General features: G+C 35.7%; 1 protein-coding gene across 19 annotated transcripts in view; it reads right to left on the bottom strand.

Moving 5' to 3' along the window:
* The window catches only part of PHF21A (PHD finger protein 21A), a 191,190-nt gene that overhangs the window by 149,879 nt on the left and 21,788 nt on the right, over positions 1-19,523 (bottom strand). For 14 of the 19 annotated variants that reach the window (XM_032360007.1, XM_032360008.1, XM_032360010.1 and 11 more), the window contains 3 exons: positions 13,104-13,144; positions 5,999-6,139; positions 97-129 (listed from right to left, as the gene is read on the bottom strand). In XM_032360007.1, the coding sequence (XP_032215898.1) occupies positions 97-129; positions 5,999-6,052 (87 nt within the window). In that variant the 5' untranslated portion in view covers positions 6,053-6,139; positions 13,104-13,144. Of the gene's footprint in view, positions 1-96; positions 130-5,998; positions 6,140-6,413; positions 6,530-11,627; positions 11,740-13,103; positions 13,145-19,523 lie in introns of those variants that run through there. The other 5 variants (XM_032359992.1, XM_032360003.1, XM_032359999.1 and 2 more) reach the window with 2 other exon arrangements.

Below are 19,523 nucleotides of genomic sequence, written 5' to 3' on the forward strand. Positions count from 1 at the left end.
TTTCTAAAACTTAAGTCCTGGTCTGTATTTTAGCATCTTATAGTTATTTTTAATTATTTTAATTTAAAAATTAAATGAATAAAAGTAGTACTTTACCTGTGGATCCTGCTTCATTTGAGCGACCAGTTTCTAGTAATAAAGAGAGAAAAGGAGCCATCAGTCTTATATATTAATCCACTATGGCTAATTGGACTTGGCCCCCAAAATCTAAAATTTTAAGTTTCCCAGAAAAAAACAAGCAACACATAATCGGAACAGACCAAAAGCCATATATGAGCCATAAAAAAGGTTACTGAGACACTCTTCTTAATATATACATATATATATATACACCAAACTACCACTTTGTGTTTGAAATTAAAAGCTCCTGCATTTTAATAAATCTGGAGATGGGGTGCGGGATGGGGGCTTTTAAAAAGCAATTTAAACAAGCTGGATGCTCCAAAAGCCAAACATCCCTTTAAAATGTTGTCATTGTTTAGAGTCCCAAAAAGCCTGGAAAGAAGCTGCTCCTCTAACAAAAAAGGTCTGTTTGTATACAGCAAGCTACAGATCTGGCAAGTCTGTTGGTTTGGTTCTCACCACAAAAGGAGGCTAATATCAGCTGCGGACTTTGCCACTGTCTTCTCTTGGGGGGGGGGGGGGGACGCCGTGGAGCTGTGATGCTCAGTATTTGAGAGTAAGGAAGTGAAGGAGCAACAACACAAACTCTACCTACCTGGGCTCCTCTGGGAAGGAGAGTGCTACCAGAATACTCAAAAAGAAAGACATTTACTTGGGAAAGCAGAAGTCCAAATAAAAGAAAAAGAAAGAAAAATGGACATCTTCTGACCTAATCCAACTTCTAAGAGCATCATTGCCCAAAAATAACAATAACCAGGACAGAAAAATTTGAAGGACAAAAAAATATCAGAAAGCTGATTCCTAAAAGTTATCTGGGAATAAGCTGTCCCCCAAGTAAATTTTTCATGTAACTAAAAAATCTGTCCCTCTCTTTGAGTGTCAAGGTACTTTAAAAGTTTTTACTCATAATATTTCTAAAATACATACTTATCTGTCCTTATCTTAAAGAGAAAAAAAGTCAGCTTTGACAGATACTTAGAGGCATGATTACATCAGTTAATATACTATTCTATAAACACTGTACCAGGTCCTTAAAACAAAGACCCCAAACTGCTATGATTTAAAGATTTCTCATTGTCTGCATTTTAGTTTTTCGATCTATTTCTTAATGCCAAGGAGTTAGCTAGGAAATCTTGTTACTATTATTAGTCTCCTCCAATAGCCCCAGAACCCCAACTCAAATCTGTGGCTTCTGATCTGCTGTGTGATATGCACAGTGAACTAGTTCTAAGATGAGCAAACAGGTTGTAATAGCTTAAGAAACGCCCCTTGAGTAAAATGTATACTCTTCAGTGAATGACTTCTGATATTTACTGTAGTTGGTCAGGAGCCTTACTTCAGGTGCTAAGATGCATTCTGGATAGCTGAGGTTGCCAACCACATAACTTCTATACATACAAGGTACATGTTATTATGTTCTACTTCATATGTGACAGTAGTTAAGTCTTCTATATCTGGCCTTAATCTACAAAACAGTAACAACACACATTCTAAGAACTCAGTGACAATGAACACACTTTATACATATATATTTTTCACCAGTGCAGCCTAAAGATTAGCCTCATTTTTCAATGAAAAATATCCTTAGTTTTCTTTTTTAATTTAGTTACTAGAGAGTTGGCTACTACACTAAAGTTGCCTTTTTTTTTTTTTAAGATCTTTATTTATTTGAGAAAGAGAGAGAGAGAGAGCATGCATATGAGCAGGGAGGAGGGGTAGAGGGGTTCAATCCCAAGACCTCAAGATCATGGCCTGAGATGAAGGCAGATGCTTAACCAACTGAGCCAACCAGGGGCCCCTAAAAGTTGCTTTTTTAACCCATTGAGCCACCCAGGCACCCTAAAGTTGCTTTTTTAAAGCCAAAAAACATTTTCTTCCATGACACTGGAACTTAAAAACTGATAACCACTCTAATCCTCCACTCCTGGAGGAAATAAAGAAACCAACTTTTCTATCTATAAGTACTCAAGCTGCAATTTAGACAATCAGAGGCAGGACAGGAGAAGAAGCTAGTCAACTTAACTAGACCATCCAAATCCCTCATGACTTTAAGCTGACACTATGTAATCAAAATTAAACTCCTTTATTTTGCAAGAATGCAGCAATTTTTTATGAGGATATACTTTATGCCCAGGGTCAGCGTAAGCTATAGTTCATAGAGAAATCGAGCCTACAATCTGTTTTTATTTTTATTTTATTTTATTTTTTTTTAAAGATTTTATTTATTTATTTGACAGACAGAGATCACAAGTAGGCAGAGAGGCAGGCAGAGAGAGAGGAGGAAGCAGGCTCCCTGCTGAGCGGAGAGCCCGATGCGGGGCTCGATCCCAGGACTCTGGGATCATGACCCGAGCAGAAAGCAGAGGCTTTAACCCACTGAGCCACCCAGGCGCCCCTACAATCTGTTTTTATAAATAAAGTTTTATTGGGACACAGCCACACCCATTCATTTATATATTATTTATGGCTGCTTTGTCTATACAGCAGCAGAGTAGTAGTGACAGAGACCACAAATGTCTCACAAAGTATAAAACATTTTACCATCTTTACAGAAAAAGTTTGCTAATCTCTGCTTTATACTATCCTCCATTCCATACATACTCCAAAAGTTTAAATATGGTTTCCATCAAATTTATGTAAGAATAATTAAAAAGGCAATTTCTCAAAAAAGGTGAGCTACTCATCACAGGCCATTATTATTTCACATTTACTCAACACCAACCCATACATACATTGCAACTTTCTTAGCCATCTCCTTCTCCATAAAGAATAGAAAAATATACTTCTACCACAGCAATACTTTCCTAACATGCTTCTATCCAGTAAGCTCAATTTCAGCACTAATTCCATCCTTACCTGGAAATGCAAAGGGGAGGCTTTTGCTCCCATATTTAGTCAAATGTATGATCTGGCTTCGGCCTCAGCCTAATAGCCAGAGCCTACGTTGATGTTATTTCTGGCATTCCTGAACTTTTCATGATCAGTGATCATGTAGGTTACCACATATCCAACCACAACAACAACATCAGATTTACAAACAAGGCACGTCACTTGTATTTACTACTAATACTTAGTAATTTTCCCCAGATAGGAAAGTATTCTAAATGTAATTACAATGCAAATATATGTTTTGTAAGTATATAAGTTGAAATATTATCAATCAACATAAAAATAAATGATTATTATTGCACAAACAAAATGTGTAATAATTAAGGATGAATATAAAAGCTCCTGATTTATCCTAAAAAAAAGTTGAATATATAAAGAAATAATGTAAATATTAAGAGACTAGGATAACTTTCAGAAGAACATTATATCCCTTTTGAGTCAATAAATGTAATTTTAAAAATTAAATTAGATTTTAAAAAGTAATAAACATTAAATTTTTTCATGATTACGATTTTCATAAAATTGGTACATGTGAATTAAAAATAAAGAAGCAAAATAATATTTAAGAATTCTCATTTTTGGGATGCCAGGATAGGTCAGTCGGTTAAGCATCTGCCTTCGGCTCAGGTCACAATCCCAGGGTCCTGGGATTGAGTCCCACATTGCTCTCCTTGCTCAGTGGGGAGCCCACTTCTCCCCCTGCCTGCCACTCTGCTGTGCGCCAGCTCTCTCTTGAATGCACACTCCCCCTCTCTCTCTCTGACAAATGTTTTAAAAACTGAATTCTCATTTTTAGGAGTGCCTAGGTGGTTCCATTGGTTAGGCGTCTGACTCTTTTTTTTTTTTTTTTTTTTAACATAAAGATTTTATTTATTTATTTGACAGAGAGAGAGAGAAATCACAAGTAGGCAGAGAGCCAGACTGGGGCGGGGGAAGCAGGCTTTCTGCGGAGTGGAGAGTCCAACATTGGGACTCCATCCCAGGACCCTGAGATCATGACCTGAGCTGAAGGCAGAGGCTTAACCCACTGAGCCACCCAGGTGCCCCTAGGCATCTGACTCTTAATTTCAGCTCAGTTTAGGATCTCAGGGTCATGAGATCAAACCCCATGTTGGGCTCCACCCTTGGTATGGAGCCTGCTTGGGATTCTCTCTCCCTCTCCTTTTAAAAAAAAATTCTCATTTTTAGTAATTTAGTTCAATTAAGGAGATGAGTCAAGAAAGTCTTATTTGAGACTTGTTCATATCTTGCAAGAATGAACTAAAAGCAGAATGTCAATGCTGCCATCTCCAAATTTCTTGAGAGGAGGAATATCTCCTAAAATCACATACAACTTCATTAAATATCTTTGATCCATACAAATTTCCGATTGGTTATTGTTCTCCAGAAGTTCCTTCTATGATGATGTCAGCTTTGAACGTATTATGAATTTAACTGTTGTCATTTGTCATTCAGCCAAATTAAGTATTCAATACAATTCTACATTAAAATACTTACATCTGGGAAAAAAGACAAGCTTGATTTTAAGAGTCTCATGCTCTACCGACTGAGCTAGCCGGGCACATCAAGCTTGATTTTATAAACAAATTTTTATTCTCCTCAATTAGTAACAGAACAAGGCCAAATAAAATAAAAAGTGCATAACTTATTATATACTAAATTTCTTAAAATTACCGTAAAACAAAACACACTTCACCTGGAGAAGCCCACCTGTACACAGCAACCTGTAAAACTACTGCTGAGCAAAAGTTTAACAGATCCAAAGCAGAAGCAGGGATTTCTGCATACATAGAGACTTAAAAGTGTGTGTATGCCTTTGAAGCTTTCCTGTAAGCTCTCATCCACCCTAATTCTAAGCAACTTGCAAATTTTAGTAGTTATCAAAAGCCCAAGGGGTGCTTCCAACAATTTCAGAAATTAACTTTACATTGAACTATTTAGATAAAACAAGGGAAACTTGTTCCTTTCCCCTTTCTACTTCTACATCTCAAACATTCAAAAGTAGTTAATTCATCATCATTTATCACTTTTGATTGTATGTGTATATCAGTTTATCTTGAGCCTGGGACCACATCTAGCTAATGTCTAGAAAGGGGATAGAAACACTGACATTCTGTTTACAAGATATATGGTAATGACCCAGTTATTTAAGGAGAGCTTCATTTCTGGATTAGTTATATTAAATAAGCTGTATTATGCATATAAAGTATGTTATACATATTTAATATTACTTTATTAATATTATATAAACAATTACTCCATATATTTACTTACACATTTTTAGGTTTGTTTAGCCTATGTACCTGAGGTAAATTTTAAGAATCATAATATTTGAAATTTAAACATCTGTGAAGGCAGTGAAGTTTTTGTTGGTTTTTGTTTGTTTGTTTGTTTGTTTGTTTGAGAGAGAGAGAAAGTGAGTATGAGATGGAGGCGGGAGAGCAGATGGAGAGGGAGACAGAGAATCCCAAGCCGACTCCATGCTGATCATGGAGCCCAAAAGGGGCTAGATCTCATGACCCGGAGATCATGACCTAAGCTGAAATCAAGAGCCAGAGGCTTAACAGACTGAGCCACCCAGGCACTCTGGCAGTGATGTTTTCTTTACTAAAGACCAGAATCAAGGCATAAAGCTGAGTTATGTAAAAAAACTTCAGTATAAATGGTAGTCAATTTAAACATGTCTCATTACTTAAAATATACAAGTTAATTCACATGAACAAAGTTCTTCAAATGAACCCCAAAAAAGAGTTTGTTTGTTTTTTTTTTCACACCTTTAGTCTATGAAAAAATATTTTCCGTTTTTTTCCTCTGGAAAAGGAAGTCAGGAATACTTTATTAAAATTCTTAGAAGTACTGTCAGTGAGTTTGTTATTTAGCAATAAAAGGTAAATGACATGACCCTCAGACAACTATCTGAAAGACGATTCAAAATCTTAGCCATTACTTAATAACATATCACGGAGAAACCAATAATGGAACATACCTGGTGAACCTGAATTTCCACTTTAAGAGCCTCCTGTAGAGTCTGCAACTCCATCCTCCAGCTTCTCCACTTTCTCTTATGTCTGCTAATTCTACAGTTTCTTCAGCCTCCGTTTAAAATAAACTCCTCTTCTCACTGCAGCTGTGGAGATCATAAAATGTTTTGGATCATAAAGGAAATATTCGTGTTAAATAAAAGAAATTACATTAGCTGAAAATTATCTGATGCTCTAACACAGAGCAAGAAGTTTCCCAAACAGATTTCTTTCCAAAATGAATAGTTTTGTAAGGAATTAGTACCAAATCTTTCTGGGTTTAATTCACTGAACATTCCTCCACAAAACACTTCAAGTAAGTAAGAAACGGGGGTGGGGTGGGGGTTTAATCTCGTCATGAAAACATCTAAGCATGCTTACATGCTCAGCATCATGGTACATCCTGCATTCTGAGGACACAGAGCTGAACAAGACCACTTCTTCAGATGAGCTGGGAATCTAGAGGTCAAGACTACAACCATCCAGGATGCACTGTCCTTAGAGACACACAACAACAGGGTCATACATTTTTAAACATCACACAGAGTGAAATGGAAAGTTCAGGGTCTCTCAGAGTTTAAAGAAGACTGGTGTGATTTCGTCTGGATGGATTCTTACTCTATTTTAAAAATAAAACTCAAAACAGGAAAATTCTCATATCATCTAAAGGTTTACATTTAACAAATTAATACTTTACACAGATACAATGCAATCTAACTCTGCTCTGCATAAAGTTACAATAAGCATGTTAAAAAAATAAACCTCTCATGTCTAATAGAGGTGGTGGTCTAGCAATGGATCAGACATTTCCAGCCTGACAACGAACACCATCTTCCTCACGCCTACCAGCACATCTCTTTTGGCTGTGTGTGTAACTGTGGCAATAATGTCAAAGGTCTGAACTTGTGCATGTGAGCTTTCCCATTCTTCTCTGCTCATCACCACAATTTAAATGAACTTAATGACTAATTTCTCTTTTAATTTTTTTCCTTTTTCTTGAATGTGGCCTTAGACATGATTTGAGGCAACCTCCCAAAGCAGAAGTTTGCTTTTGCCAAAATGAATTTAAACTTTACTTCTTTCCTTTCTCCTCTTTGTACCTATAAAACCTGTAGCTACAGCAGCTTTTCAGCATTCTTACAAACTGAGGAAGGGAACAATCAGGAATCTGAAAGAACCACTACTCCTTAAACCAATTCAATGAGATTCATAATCTTTTTACACTTTCCAAAAGTTATTTACCTATGGATCAAGTCCATATTCAACCTAAGTTTTCTTAAAACTTCTTTAAAACCTTCCTTAATAGTTACAATGCGATCAATAACTAGAAAATATATTCCTCTGAATATTAATTTTCATTAAATTTGCTTAATCTTGCTAGACTTAAAACATCACTGGCAATCTTTCCCCTAGGATTTATTTTTGTTATGTAATACCAACACACTCTAACTTAAAAAATAGTAAATGTCAAAAATATAAAATTCCTTCAAACATAACATCCATAGAGCTAGGAAAGGATTACTATACAATCATACTATCAACCAAAAAATTATTAACCAAAAAAAGACAGCATGTTTAGGGGAGACCATTTGCAAAAGGAGATATATTTTGATAAACTACAAAAGCAGTTTTTTAGCTACTTATTATCTTAGAAAACCTATAGAACTGTAATAAATAACTAATTATCAGAATCATGAAGTTACTAAGACCGGGGTTTTTCTTGTCATGTAAGTGTACTCTATATACAAAAGCAAATGTTAAAACTATAGCATCACTTTATTGTTATTTTTTGGTAAGATTTTGTTAAGTAATCTCTATACCCAAGGGGCAGGTTGACCTTACAACCCTGAGATTAAGAGTCACATGCTCCAATGACTGAGCCACCTAGGGCTCTCCCTTTAATTTTAAATAGTAAAATAATCTTCCTATTCGAATTTGCAACTTATATATATATATACATACACACACACACACATATATATATTAGAGTTCAACTTGAATTTGTTGAATTAGTTTTAATTTTTGCAAGGTTCTATTAGAAAACATGTCCAAAAATGATTTCTTATAATTTTTTGTCAAATTAAGAATCACCTTAAAGTTAAAGGGGTATTTTCAACAATAAAAAGGACATATTTGATTTTACTGATAGTAACACAGAACAGTATAGTTCAACTCCACATGTAAACTCTGGAAACAAAGAACAGGTTAAAAAACAGGGAGAACTTACAATATAGAACTTACAACATACAAAACAAAGGGTTAACATAATTTATACGTTACAGTGCTTACAAATTTTAAAATATGAATAAAGCAGCTCATAGAAGAATAAGAATGACCAAAAAACATGAAAAACATCCATCTTCAATAGTCATAGAAATGTAAATTTTAAGAAGACGAGTTTTGTCTATCAAACTGACAAAGATCTGTAGAAACAGGAATACTCTGAGCTGTCAAGAGTTCGGGTTGGGTGGTACTTTCATAATTTGCTACTGGTTATCTCTGGGTGGTAGCACTAAGGGTTACTTTCAGTTTTTCAGATTATTGATGTTTTGAAATTTTTTTCCACAGAAAATATCCATTTATTTTTAAATTTAAAAAAATTAGCTATAGAATGGCTAAAGTCTCAGAAAATCTGATACCGAGGAAACAAAATGTTCAGGAAAAGAAGAAGTAAAACCAAGATTTAACCTGGAGGCTCTAAATGTCAAAGAGTGCCTCGCAGGATAAGAAGCCTGTAACTCAAGTTAATGAGGAGCTGACAGCTTTTATTCCTTCATCAGATTGTTGTCTGCTTATTAGACACACAGAAAGGCACAAAATTTTATTTGGCCATGACTAAATGCCAATTATTCATTTTATTTCAAAATAATGCTGAAGGGTTAAAAAAGTTAGTGACTTGTTATAGAAAAGCTTATGAAGGATGAGAAGATTCATTTTATACCCTACTTCTTCAAAAAGTTCTCTTTCTGGATAGCAGTTTTAAGAGATTGGTCTCTACCTAAAGAAACACATTATATACATATATTTATAACTTATAAAAACAAGGCAAGCGCATGTTGAACCCGTTTAAAAATTATTTTGGGGGTTTAGAAAATTTATGCAGCTATCATATGATGACAATTTGGGGGCAGTTTATAGCATCATAGAAAAGGTTTTATTTGCTAAATTTGTAAAAACATGATTTATCGTATTTTGACCAATTCCAGTAAGTTACAACTAACAAATCAGTTGCTACAAGGTAAATATAAACAGACTCACAAAGCAGTAATAGACACACTTTACTGAGATACAAGGCCTTTTACCACCTAGCAGCTCTAAACGCTACCATCAGAGAGGGCAATTGCCTAGCTCAAAATACTAATATATGTTATCTTCAGAACTATACATGTCAAACTCTTGGGACACCTAGCGGCTTCTCACCTTCAAAGAACATAAAACCAAAAGCACAAACAAATAAAAACTTCACAAACCAACAAAACAAAAATAATAATCAAATCCCACTAAAAAAAAGACAGCTGTGATATATGGAAAGCACACTCACCATCCCCCTAAAACAAGAAAAAATGGATTCCATTTACTTGCTGTGTAACCACTCTCAGCCTCAGGGTTTTTAATTTGTTTGCTTATAAATCAGAAAAACGGGAAAAATATCATCTACTCATAAAACTGTTACGAGGTTTAAGAGATGATCTTATTCGAAAAACCCTTTGTAAACTACAAAGTTCTATGCTATTCTTAACATACTTAACTCTTTCATTCATACAAATCAACTTTCTAATAAACTTCTCAACACAGTATATTGCTGAGAAGACTGTCGGCTTCCCTATTTTCAAACTCTCTAAGGAAGGGCTTTCTAACTATTTTGCTGGGTAAAGTTGTGCTTAGAGATATGTGACCTCTAGGTCTTTCATTATGATTCTAATAATGTAGTAATGCTGTACCTCTGAATGTACTGCTAAGAAACACTGCTCTGTTCCTGTATTGGTATAAACTTTTTTTCCCATCAAAACTCAAGTTGTCCACCAACTTTCATTAACCAACAATAAGCCCATAAAACACTGTGCCCCTAGACTGAATTCCCTAAAAATGGACAGCTCAGTGGTCTATACCAAATATTAACTTGGTGTAAGACTCCAGTTGGTGTTTTGTTTTGTTTTGTTTTAATTAAGAAAACTCTACATCCAGTGTGGGGCTCAAACTCATGACCCTGAGATCAAGTCTCATGCTCTACTGACTAAGCCAGCCCGGTGCCCCAAGACTCCACTTTTGATCTATATATTATGCAGAATACTGTCTAGAGTAGGTTTAATTTTTTTAAAAAAGAAGTAGGGGGTGTCTCGCTGGCTCAGTCAGTAGAGTGTGTGAGTCCTGATCTTGGGGATATAAGTTCGAGCCCCACACTGGGTATAGAGATTACTTAAAAATAAAATTTAAGAGAAGTAGAAAGTCTTGACAGATCTATGTGTCCTTACTTGTCACATGTCAAACACTAAAATATCAGGTTTCAGTTTGCACAAAAATGCTGAGACATAAATAGTATCTTTAACTTTTAACCTAATAGTGCTAAAAATTATCACAGATGATAAAGCTCTTTAGCAGCACTTAATGAAAACTAGTATTTACTAACATGAATAAAATGACATTAAAAAAACAATACAATGTTTGTTTTCTTATTTTCATGACAGTACTTCTTTGGTGACTCTCAACATGTCAACAGAAAATACTACTGCACAAAGAACTTGGCAATCCTGATTTCAGAGGCTACCCTCCGACACTGGCAAGGTAACTATGCTCAAGTCTTGATATTAATAGCTGTTGACAAAAATCACCTCAGCTAGTGAGACTGATGTTGCCCTAACCATTAGATTAGATTTATACGCATATACATACACACACACACACACACACACACACACACACACAAAATTAGATTTATGATAATGTCTGAATGTGTTTGAAAAATCTCTCCTCTGTGTGTTGTTTTTTTGGGAAGGGGCCAGATCCTTATTTAGAAAAAGAAAAGGAATCCCTACACAGGTTACACCATCGCAACACAGCATCAAGTCAGGGATTCCCAGCAGCACCCTCTTCATCATGGTCGGCTGCATTGTCTTACATCTCTATCTACCACCAATGCTCATCCTGAAATGTAGTTTCTACCACATATCCCTGGGCCCACTCCTAGCTAATATACACATTCTTCTATTTCCTACCTTTCTTTACAGAAATCAAGCAAGTCTACTAAAATCAGCCCAACTATACCCACTAAGAATATTGCAAGTAAATTTTAAAAACTCATAGAAATTCAGAATGGAGTCTGGAGAGTAGTATATAAGAGCACAGTGACAACAAGGCAGAGATTTTAGAGTTGACTGCCACATTTACTAGAATGCTATTTAATGATAAAAAATTGTCCAGATAAGCCTGGCCAGAAACATATCAATATTTACTACACAAAGAGTAACACCAGAGGGTGTGGTCATCTTGGCATAACCAATAAGCACTTAATAGAAGTGGAAGTTACGGGAGGATAGATTTCAGATCAATTTAAGGAAGAGCTAAGGATTAGAGCTGTACGAAAAAGGAATGGGTTACCTTATGAGGTAGTGGGCTCCCTGTCATTAGAAGTATTCAAGAATGCTGCATATCATATCCCCCTCTTGGAGATTCACAATGCACATTAGCATATTAAAGGTTCTGAGAAGTCCTGCAGTAAAGAAACCTGTTTAACTTTGTTTAACGCAGCATTTCCCAAATTATTTGACCACAGAACATTTTTCCCACCCCCACCCCACCTCAATAATAGTTACTCATTTCTGAGGAACTAGAATTCCTCAGAATACATTACAGAAAATAATGAGCTACATTTTTTTTAAATGTAGTATTCAATATGTACCCGAATAACAATCTGTCAGGGATATAGGAGAAGAAACTGCCACACCGGTAAAAGTCTGGAAGAGAAAAGCCCTTAGGGTCCCCTCTCTAAGATTCTGTGATTCTATCACATCTCAAAGAAAAGGACTATAGGGTCTTGATTATTTATTTAAAAAGGTTCCATGAGAGAAAGGCAAGTAGAATAAAAATGTAGTAAAATGCAAGGTTAACTGGTTCAAATGCCTCCCTTTCATGTTCAAAGCCCAATCCCTAAAAGGTAAGAGAGACACCTCAAGGACAGTGAATTATCAAAAAGAACCCTTAACCAAATATCTACTCCAGCCACTACATTAATTAAAATTTGAGAGAGAGAATTTAAAAAACAAAAACAAGTTGCCTTGTATTAGGGAATGATCCTATTCCGGCTCTCTGGTTTAATTTTTGATTATAATACATGCTCTCCAAATAAGGTTAATATTTGTTTGATCCTTGGTCACTAGACTGCCCTGTGCGATTTCCAATCCTGAATTAGTCATTCCAAAAAAAATGATTAAAGTGTGATGATCTATAAGCTGTTAGAGTAGATACTAAAGTAGATCTTAGGAAAAAAATATGTTTGCCTATATGCCCCCACACTGCTACATTTCACTCTCTCTCTTATTTTTTCCTCTTTTAGAATTATCTAAACAACACACACTAAAAATGTAATATCAGACATGAAGCCAATCCAGCATTAAATTTAAGGATATAAATGCTTAAGAGTCCCAAATTTCAAAGTCGAGGTTCCCATAGTTACATTAACCTAGCCATTTTGCACACATACTAAGGCCATCAAATTTAACAGCATATTAAATAATATAAAACACAATAGGAACCTAAACTTTTGAAATTCCTGACTTTAGAATTTTCAGCTCTAAACACTGCATAAAGGACATTTTTGGAAAGGGGATCTTTACATTTTAACAGGTTATCGAATGTAGGAACATGCAAGCCCAGCAGTATTATTAGAAACATAAATGCATTTGAGATATAGCTATGTGAAATTAGACAAAAATTCACTTTCACTCAGTGCAAACAGTAAAGCCTCATTTCTAGGAGAGAGCTTTTTGGGGAAAAAGAAAAAAAAAATCACTGATCATTTGAATTACTACCCAACTAGCATCAGGCACATTATCCCTCCCTCGTGAAAGTACTTACCAATTTTGGGGAAACGGGCTCTCCTTCAGCTCTCTTGCTCCCTACAGCAGAAGAAGGGGAAAATGGAATTAGACTATAAACACAGACTTATGACACATTAAAAAAAGCTGAAGACTTAAAGATTTCTATCTGACTTTAAGAAGAAAAAGTAAAACATACAAAAATCTCCACAGCTTTAGCCACCACCCCACCTCAAAAAAGGGAAAAGAGGTAGTTTTCACAGCAAGGAAAAAAATTCAAAGGCAGTTAAATCTCTAATTTTCCATTTTTCACTTTACTGCAAATTTTCCAAGACAAGGAAAAGTAAGTAGTTGACAGTTTCCCTTTCCTAAGGGACGCACAAAAATAAAATGCACCTCATCTAAATAAAACACAAATATAAGCTCAATCCCCAACAAATGGTCTTCCCTGTTCATTGCTTTGTAGTAACAAATTAAGGTTACAGCACTGACCCTTAGTTTGGTCTCTTTAAAAGGCTTTTCAATTAATCTTGAAATTGACTTGTCTGATACAAGGCTTTAAAATTCACGTCTTGTATGTATCATCGTAAGTTCGATTACATGTTTCATTTACATTCTTCAAGTCTCACCACTTCAGACTGTAAGCTATGTAACACAAACATGCCTTTCTCTCTGCCACATATTTAATCAGTGATAGAGCCAGAAAGAAAATTAAGGTTTGGGGAATCTTGCTCAACATTCAATGATGATATTATCAATTGCATTTTTTAAGATTAACTAAACTCCATTAAGTTGACTTCAAAGTTAGAAGAGCCAAGTCAAGCTATACTGGTTTGTTTCAGGGTTTTTTGTTTTGGTTTTTGGTTTTTATGGGGGGGGGGGTTGTTTTTGTTTTGGGATTTTTTTTTTTTTGCTTTTGTTTGTTTTTTAAGATTTTATTTTTATGTAATCTCTGCGCCCAGCGTGGAGCTCGAACTCATGATCCTGGAAGCAAGAGTCACATGCTCTACTGACTGAGCCAGCCAGACACCCCTATATTATTTATTTTTAACTCTTCCCCACCCCAAACTTCTTTTTTTTTTTTCAAACTTCTTTTTCATTTAAAAAACATTAGGAAACAAAAATTAACTTTCTCCTAATATTTTACTATTAAATTATTCAAACTCCACGTAGCATGCTCTAAAACCTCCTTATGTTTTTAAACATAGTGTGCTTGTTGACTGATGTTACTTCAGTAGTGTTCTCATTTCAAGGGATATATTTTAAAAAATCTTCATGTCATCCAGATTATAAATTTTTATTTAATCAAGTACAGTCAGACCAAACATGCAGTAAAATAACTTAAAAGGGTCCCAGTTCAAGCAGTTAACATTCATTTCCAAAAGAAATTCAATTTGCTGTTTTATCCTGCCTTTTCTTTAGCGCAGTACCTCTGAAAGTTCTCAAGTCCATATAAATGGCTATTTTAATCACCAAGATTAGAATGACTTCCAACCAAAAAAAAAAAAATCATGCAAAGGTCCATAGAATGATGTGGTCATTAAAAAGTGGATTCTCAGGGCGCCTGTGTGGCTCAGTGGGGTAAAGCCTCTGCTTTTGGCTCAGGTCATGATCTCAAGCCCCGCTGGGCTCTCTGCTCAGTGGGAAACCTGCTTCTCCCTCTCTCTCTCCCTGCCTCTCTGCCTACTTGTGATCTCTGTCAAATAAATAAATAAAGTCTTTTTAAAAAATTATTTTTTAAAAGTGGATTCTCGGTAGGAAAAAATTGTTAACTATGTGTGGTGATGTAGGTTTACTAAACTTACTGTGGTATTCATTTTGCAATCCATACACATATCGAACATTATGCTGTACACTTAAAACTAATATAATGTCACAAGTCAGTAACACCTCAATTTTTAAAAAGTGAATTCTTAACATTACAGATAGTACCTACAGGATTCTGTACCACTCAGTACCAGGCACACAGTAAATGTTCAGTAAATATTTGTTAAATGAATGAAGTGAGTGAGTGGACCCTTAACTCTGTTGATGACTTATTTTTTCTATGAGACATTTCTTGTTAGTTTTTTCATGCTGGTGATAATTTCTTATGCATCAATCCCCCACAGCATTATTTGTTAAATGAATGACTTTGGATTAAAAACAATAGATAAGAGAGGAAGATATTGCCATTTTAAAATGTAATGAAAAGGAAAAGACTGATACATTGTACTAAATTAAGTACTTCTGTTCCTCAAAAAAACACAAGAGAATGAAAAAACAAGCCACAGAATTGGACATGACAATTCCAACACACAGAATAACAATGGTTTATAACCAGAACATAAGAAATATGTTGAAACTCAAAGTGATCAGGATAGAATTGTGATTTTTACTTTTACTTATATGGCATTTGAGAAAGTAGAGTCATATTAACTCTTGTGAAAAGTCATATTCAGTAAAAAGACACAATGGATGTACACCTTACCTCTTAGGGCATTTTCTCCAAAAATCAATAGCAGAGTCAATCCCAAATTGATTAAGAATTTTACCATATCATGAAACCATGATATCATAAAACTACTCATAAAATTGCTTGCAGGGACTGTAGATGTCACATAGGAAATCAAAGCCTGAGAGGTTAAGTGACTTCCCTGAAGGTCACAATCCAATTGGTTGTAAAGCTTGAGAAAAGCTTACAGACCCAGAGATTCCTCTGACTGAGCTGGCCTTTCCACTAGACCTCACCACCTCTTAACCAGGTGCAGGAGTAACACTTCTAAGAAACAAATTACAGTTAAATACTGGCAAAATACGTTTTGGAAAAGTCTCCATATAAAGTTTCAAAAAAAAATTATTATAAGTAAGCTATACAGGGCAGGTTTTAAAACTTGAGATCCCTCATGCCTAAGGGATACTCATGAATGGGTTTCAGAGGGGTTTGTCAACCCTACAATACTGTATGTTAAGTTCTGTATGTATAAGAATTCTGGGAAGAGGACCCCACACCTTTAACAAGATTTGCACAGAAGTTCTGATACAAAAAAAAATAAAATAAAATCATTTTTTAGACTAGTGATTTTTAAACACCATGCATCCCAACTACTAGCGTGTTTCTTCTGAAGACTGATTAATCGACTACCATTTGAAAACTGATTTTAAAAAATATTTTATTTCTATAATTTAGTAAGAGTGAGTGAGCAAAAAAAATCTATATGTAAATGTGTATTTTAACACTACCTTTATGCAAGATGTATTTAAGTCTGAAATGCAAGTTTGATTTCCTCATGTTACGGTGATTAAAAGTCCACTTAATTTCTCACATATTCTTCATACTCATAGCTGAGGCAGTTAAAAATTTTAACCATATTTGCTTAAATTTTTCAAATATAGATTTATTCTTAAAAAATGCACTCAAAACACGTAAGTTAGACTAAATGAAATTATTTTTGCTTTTAAAGGTGAATATGATCTTGCTAACATAATTTCCCATGATTTTTGCAAACTGAAGATGGTTCACCTCTCTAGAACTTCATAGGTAGCTGCTTTAATTAGAGCTGGTAAAGAAATGAATCACTCAGATTTCTAATATGGTTGTAAAATTTAAAATACCATCAATAAATCAAAGGTGATTAATAACAACGTAGGTACCTTTTGTAAAATATCTAAAACCTTTGTGTATGAAGAACATATATATTAAATAATAAACAAATTTTGCAGAAAAAAAGGTTTAACATTAGATCATGTTTTAAATTAGGCTAAAATTCATCCCACTACAAATTCAAACAATTAAGTTTATAGTCTGTGCTCAATCATAAATTTTGATAAGGGACTAGAATAGCACAGATAATTGTCATTCAAAGACACTTTAAAATGTCACCTTACGCAAAAGATTCAATCTCTTCTCTTCTACTATACCAAGCTGATACGCTAATCTTATGTACAAAATAAGTTTTACTGCTTTTTTATCTGCCCTTCCTAACTTCTAACAGAAAGCATAATAAGTTTGAAATAAATTTAAATGCAAATAAGTACTCAGAAGAAAAAGTAGAATACTGCTTAATGAAATTTAGACTTTTAGGTCCCGATCCCATAATCATCCCTGTGTCCCCCATCTCTCTTAGTCTTACACTCTCATGGACATCCCTCTAGCACTTCTCCTCTCAGTTTCAAGAACCATTAATTTTCCCCTCATTACTGGATCATTTTGTTTCTCCCACCTTTTTTTTTTTTTTTTTTTTTTTTAAGATTTTACTTTTTAAGTTATCACCATACCCAACACAGGGCTCAAACTCACAACCTCGAGATCAAGAGCTATACATTCCACCAACTGGAGGCAGCCAGGCGCCCTGTTTCTTCCATCTTCAAAAAAAAAAAAGGCCTCCCTTGCCTCCATATCCTTCTCTAGTTACTGTCTCATGTCTATGCTCCCATTTATAGAGCATTTAACCATATGACTGTCCCTAGTTCCTTCTCCCCATCCTCTACTAGACTCACTCCATTAGGGCTTTGCTCTCCTTTCATTCTTAAGATCACCAATGATGAGAAGAAACCAGCATAAGAAATACAGAACAGTGGCCAGAGAGATCTGGAGGAATGTCGGGATTGGGTGGTGTCCAGGGAGTCAGGAGAGAAAAGGGTTTCAAGAAGGAAGGAATGATCCACCGGGTGAGATGCTATTGATCAAACATGGAAGTGAGGGCTGAGACTTTTCTACTGAAGTAACATCATCTCTCAAGACCTCAAAATGTTGAACTGCGCCAGGACTCAGTTCTTGGAGCGCTTCCCATCAGGTAATCTCGCCCACTCTCATGGCTAGAAAAGGATCTATACACTGGTGACTCCCAAATTTTTATCTCCAGCTCAAACCTTTTCCCTGAATTCCAAACTCATATACACAACTGCCCACTCAACATTTGCCAAATAGGTTTCTCAAGCTCAACAAGTTCAAAAGTAAATTCTTGACACCCTATCTCCCAACCTCCTCTTCAGAGTCATCCCCACTTCAGTAAGTGGCAACTCCATCCCTTCAGGCCAAAACCTTAAAAGTCATGCTTCACTCCTCTTCTCCTCTTTTTTCCACACCCTATATCCAATCTAATAGCCAATCACCTTGCCTCCACCTTCAAAATACACAGGTTTTTTTTTTTTTTAAAGATTTTATTTATTTATTTGACAGAGATCACAAGTAGGCAGAGAGGCAGGCAGAGGGAGAGAGGGGGAAGCAGGCTCCCTGCTGAGCAGAGAGCCAATGCGGGCCTTGATCCCAGGACTCTAGGATCATGACCTGAGCTGAAGGCAGAGCCTTTAACCCACTGAGCCACCCAGGCGCCCCAAAATACATAGGTTTTGACCACTTGTGTCAACTCCACTACAGCCTCCTTGATCCAAGGCACCACCACCTTTCACTTAGATTATTACAACAGCCTCCTAACTGCCCTCCCTCTTTTCCATCTTTGTCTTGCTATAGTCTATTCTTTCAGCAGCCAGAGTACCTTTTCAAACTCCAAGACAGATCCAGTTACTCCTCTATTCAAAATCCTCCAACAGTTTCCCATAATACTCAGAAAAAAAGCTGAAGTCCTTTAAAATGGCCCCCAAGACTAAGTGATTTGGGCCTCTGCTACTCTCAGACCTCATCTCCTCCCCTCTGCCACTGCTTAATCTGCTCTAGCCATACTGACCTCTTTTTTGTACTTCAAAAACTCAAAACAAGTTCCCTTCTAAGGGCTCTTCTATTTGCTTTTCCCTCTGACTGGAACACTCTCTTCCATAAAATATCTTCATGGTTCACTCCCTCAAAGTGTTTAGGAAATCTACAGCATCTGTAAGAGAATACTAAAATAAAGACCACAGTTGTCCTCAGAATTGTTCCTCTCCCCAAACTTACTTGTTCTTTCTTATGCCAACAATACCTTTCTTACTGTCTCTCCACCTAGCCAAAGCTCAGCCAGTCATTCAAGTCCAGATAAAGATTCAGTGATAAATGGAGACCTTCCCTAACCATCTCAACTCCCAGCTCTTCCTTTCTTTGAATTCTCAGATACTTGATCATTTCTCACATTCATCTTAAAATTTAGCCATATACTGTCCCACACCATAAATTGTATGTCTTCTCTCCCTGACTATACACACACACACACACACACACACACACATACACACGAGTAGAAATAATGCCTTGCACAAGTAGTTCTCAAACTTTTATCAGGGTAAATCTAAAACTTTTAAAAAATACATAAATTCACTGGCCCTACCCTTAATAATTCTAAATTCATGATGTCTGATTTAGAGCCCAGATATCTGTATTATTTTAACACCCCCCAGAAGATTCTGATGGGTAGGGATTAGGAATCATTGCCTTACGGTCCTCTATTGCCTTCAGTACCTAGGAAAGTAGGCCTTCAAATAGCCTACAACTAAAATGGACACCCCAGAGAACAAAATCCATTCCTTCATTCCACAGGGGAACAGCAAT

The sequence above is a fragment of the Mustela erminea genome, chromosome 9, assembly GCF_009829155.1.
Source record: "Mustela erminea isolate mMusErm1 chromosome 9, mMusErm1.Pri, whole genome shotgun sequence".
In the NCBI taxonomy this organism is placed as follows: Eukaryota; Metazoa; Chordata; class Mammalia; order Carnivora; family Mustelidae; genus Mustela; species Mustela erminea.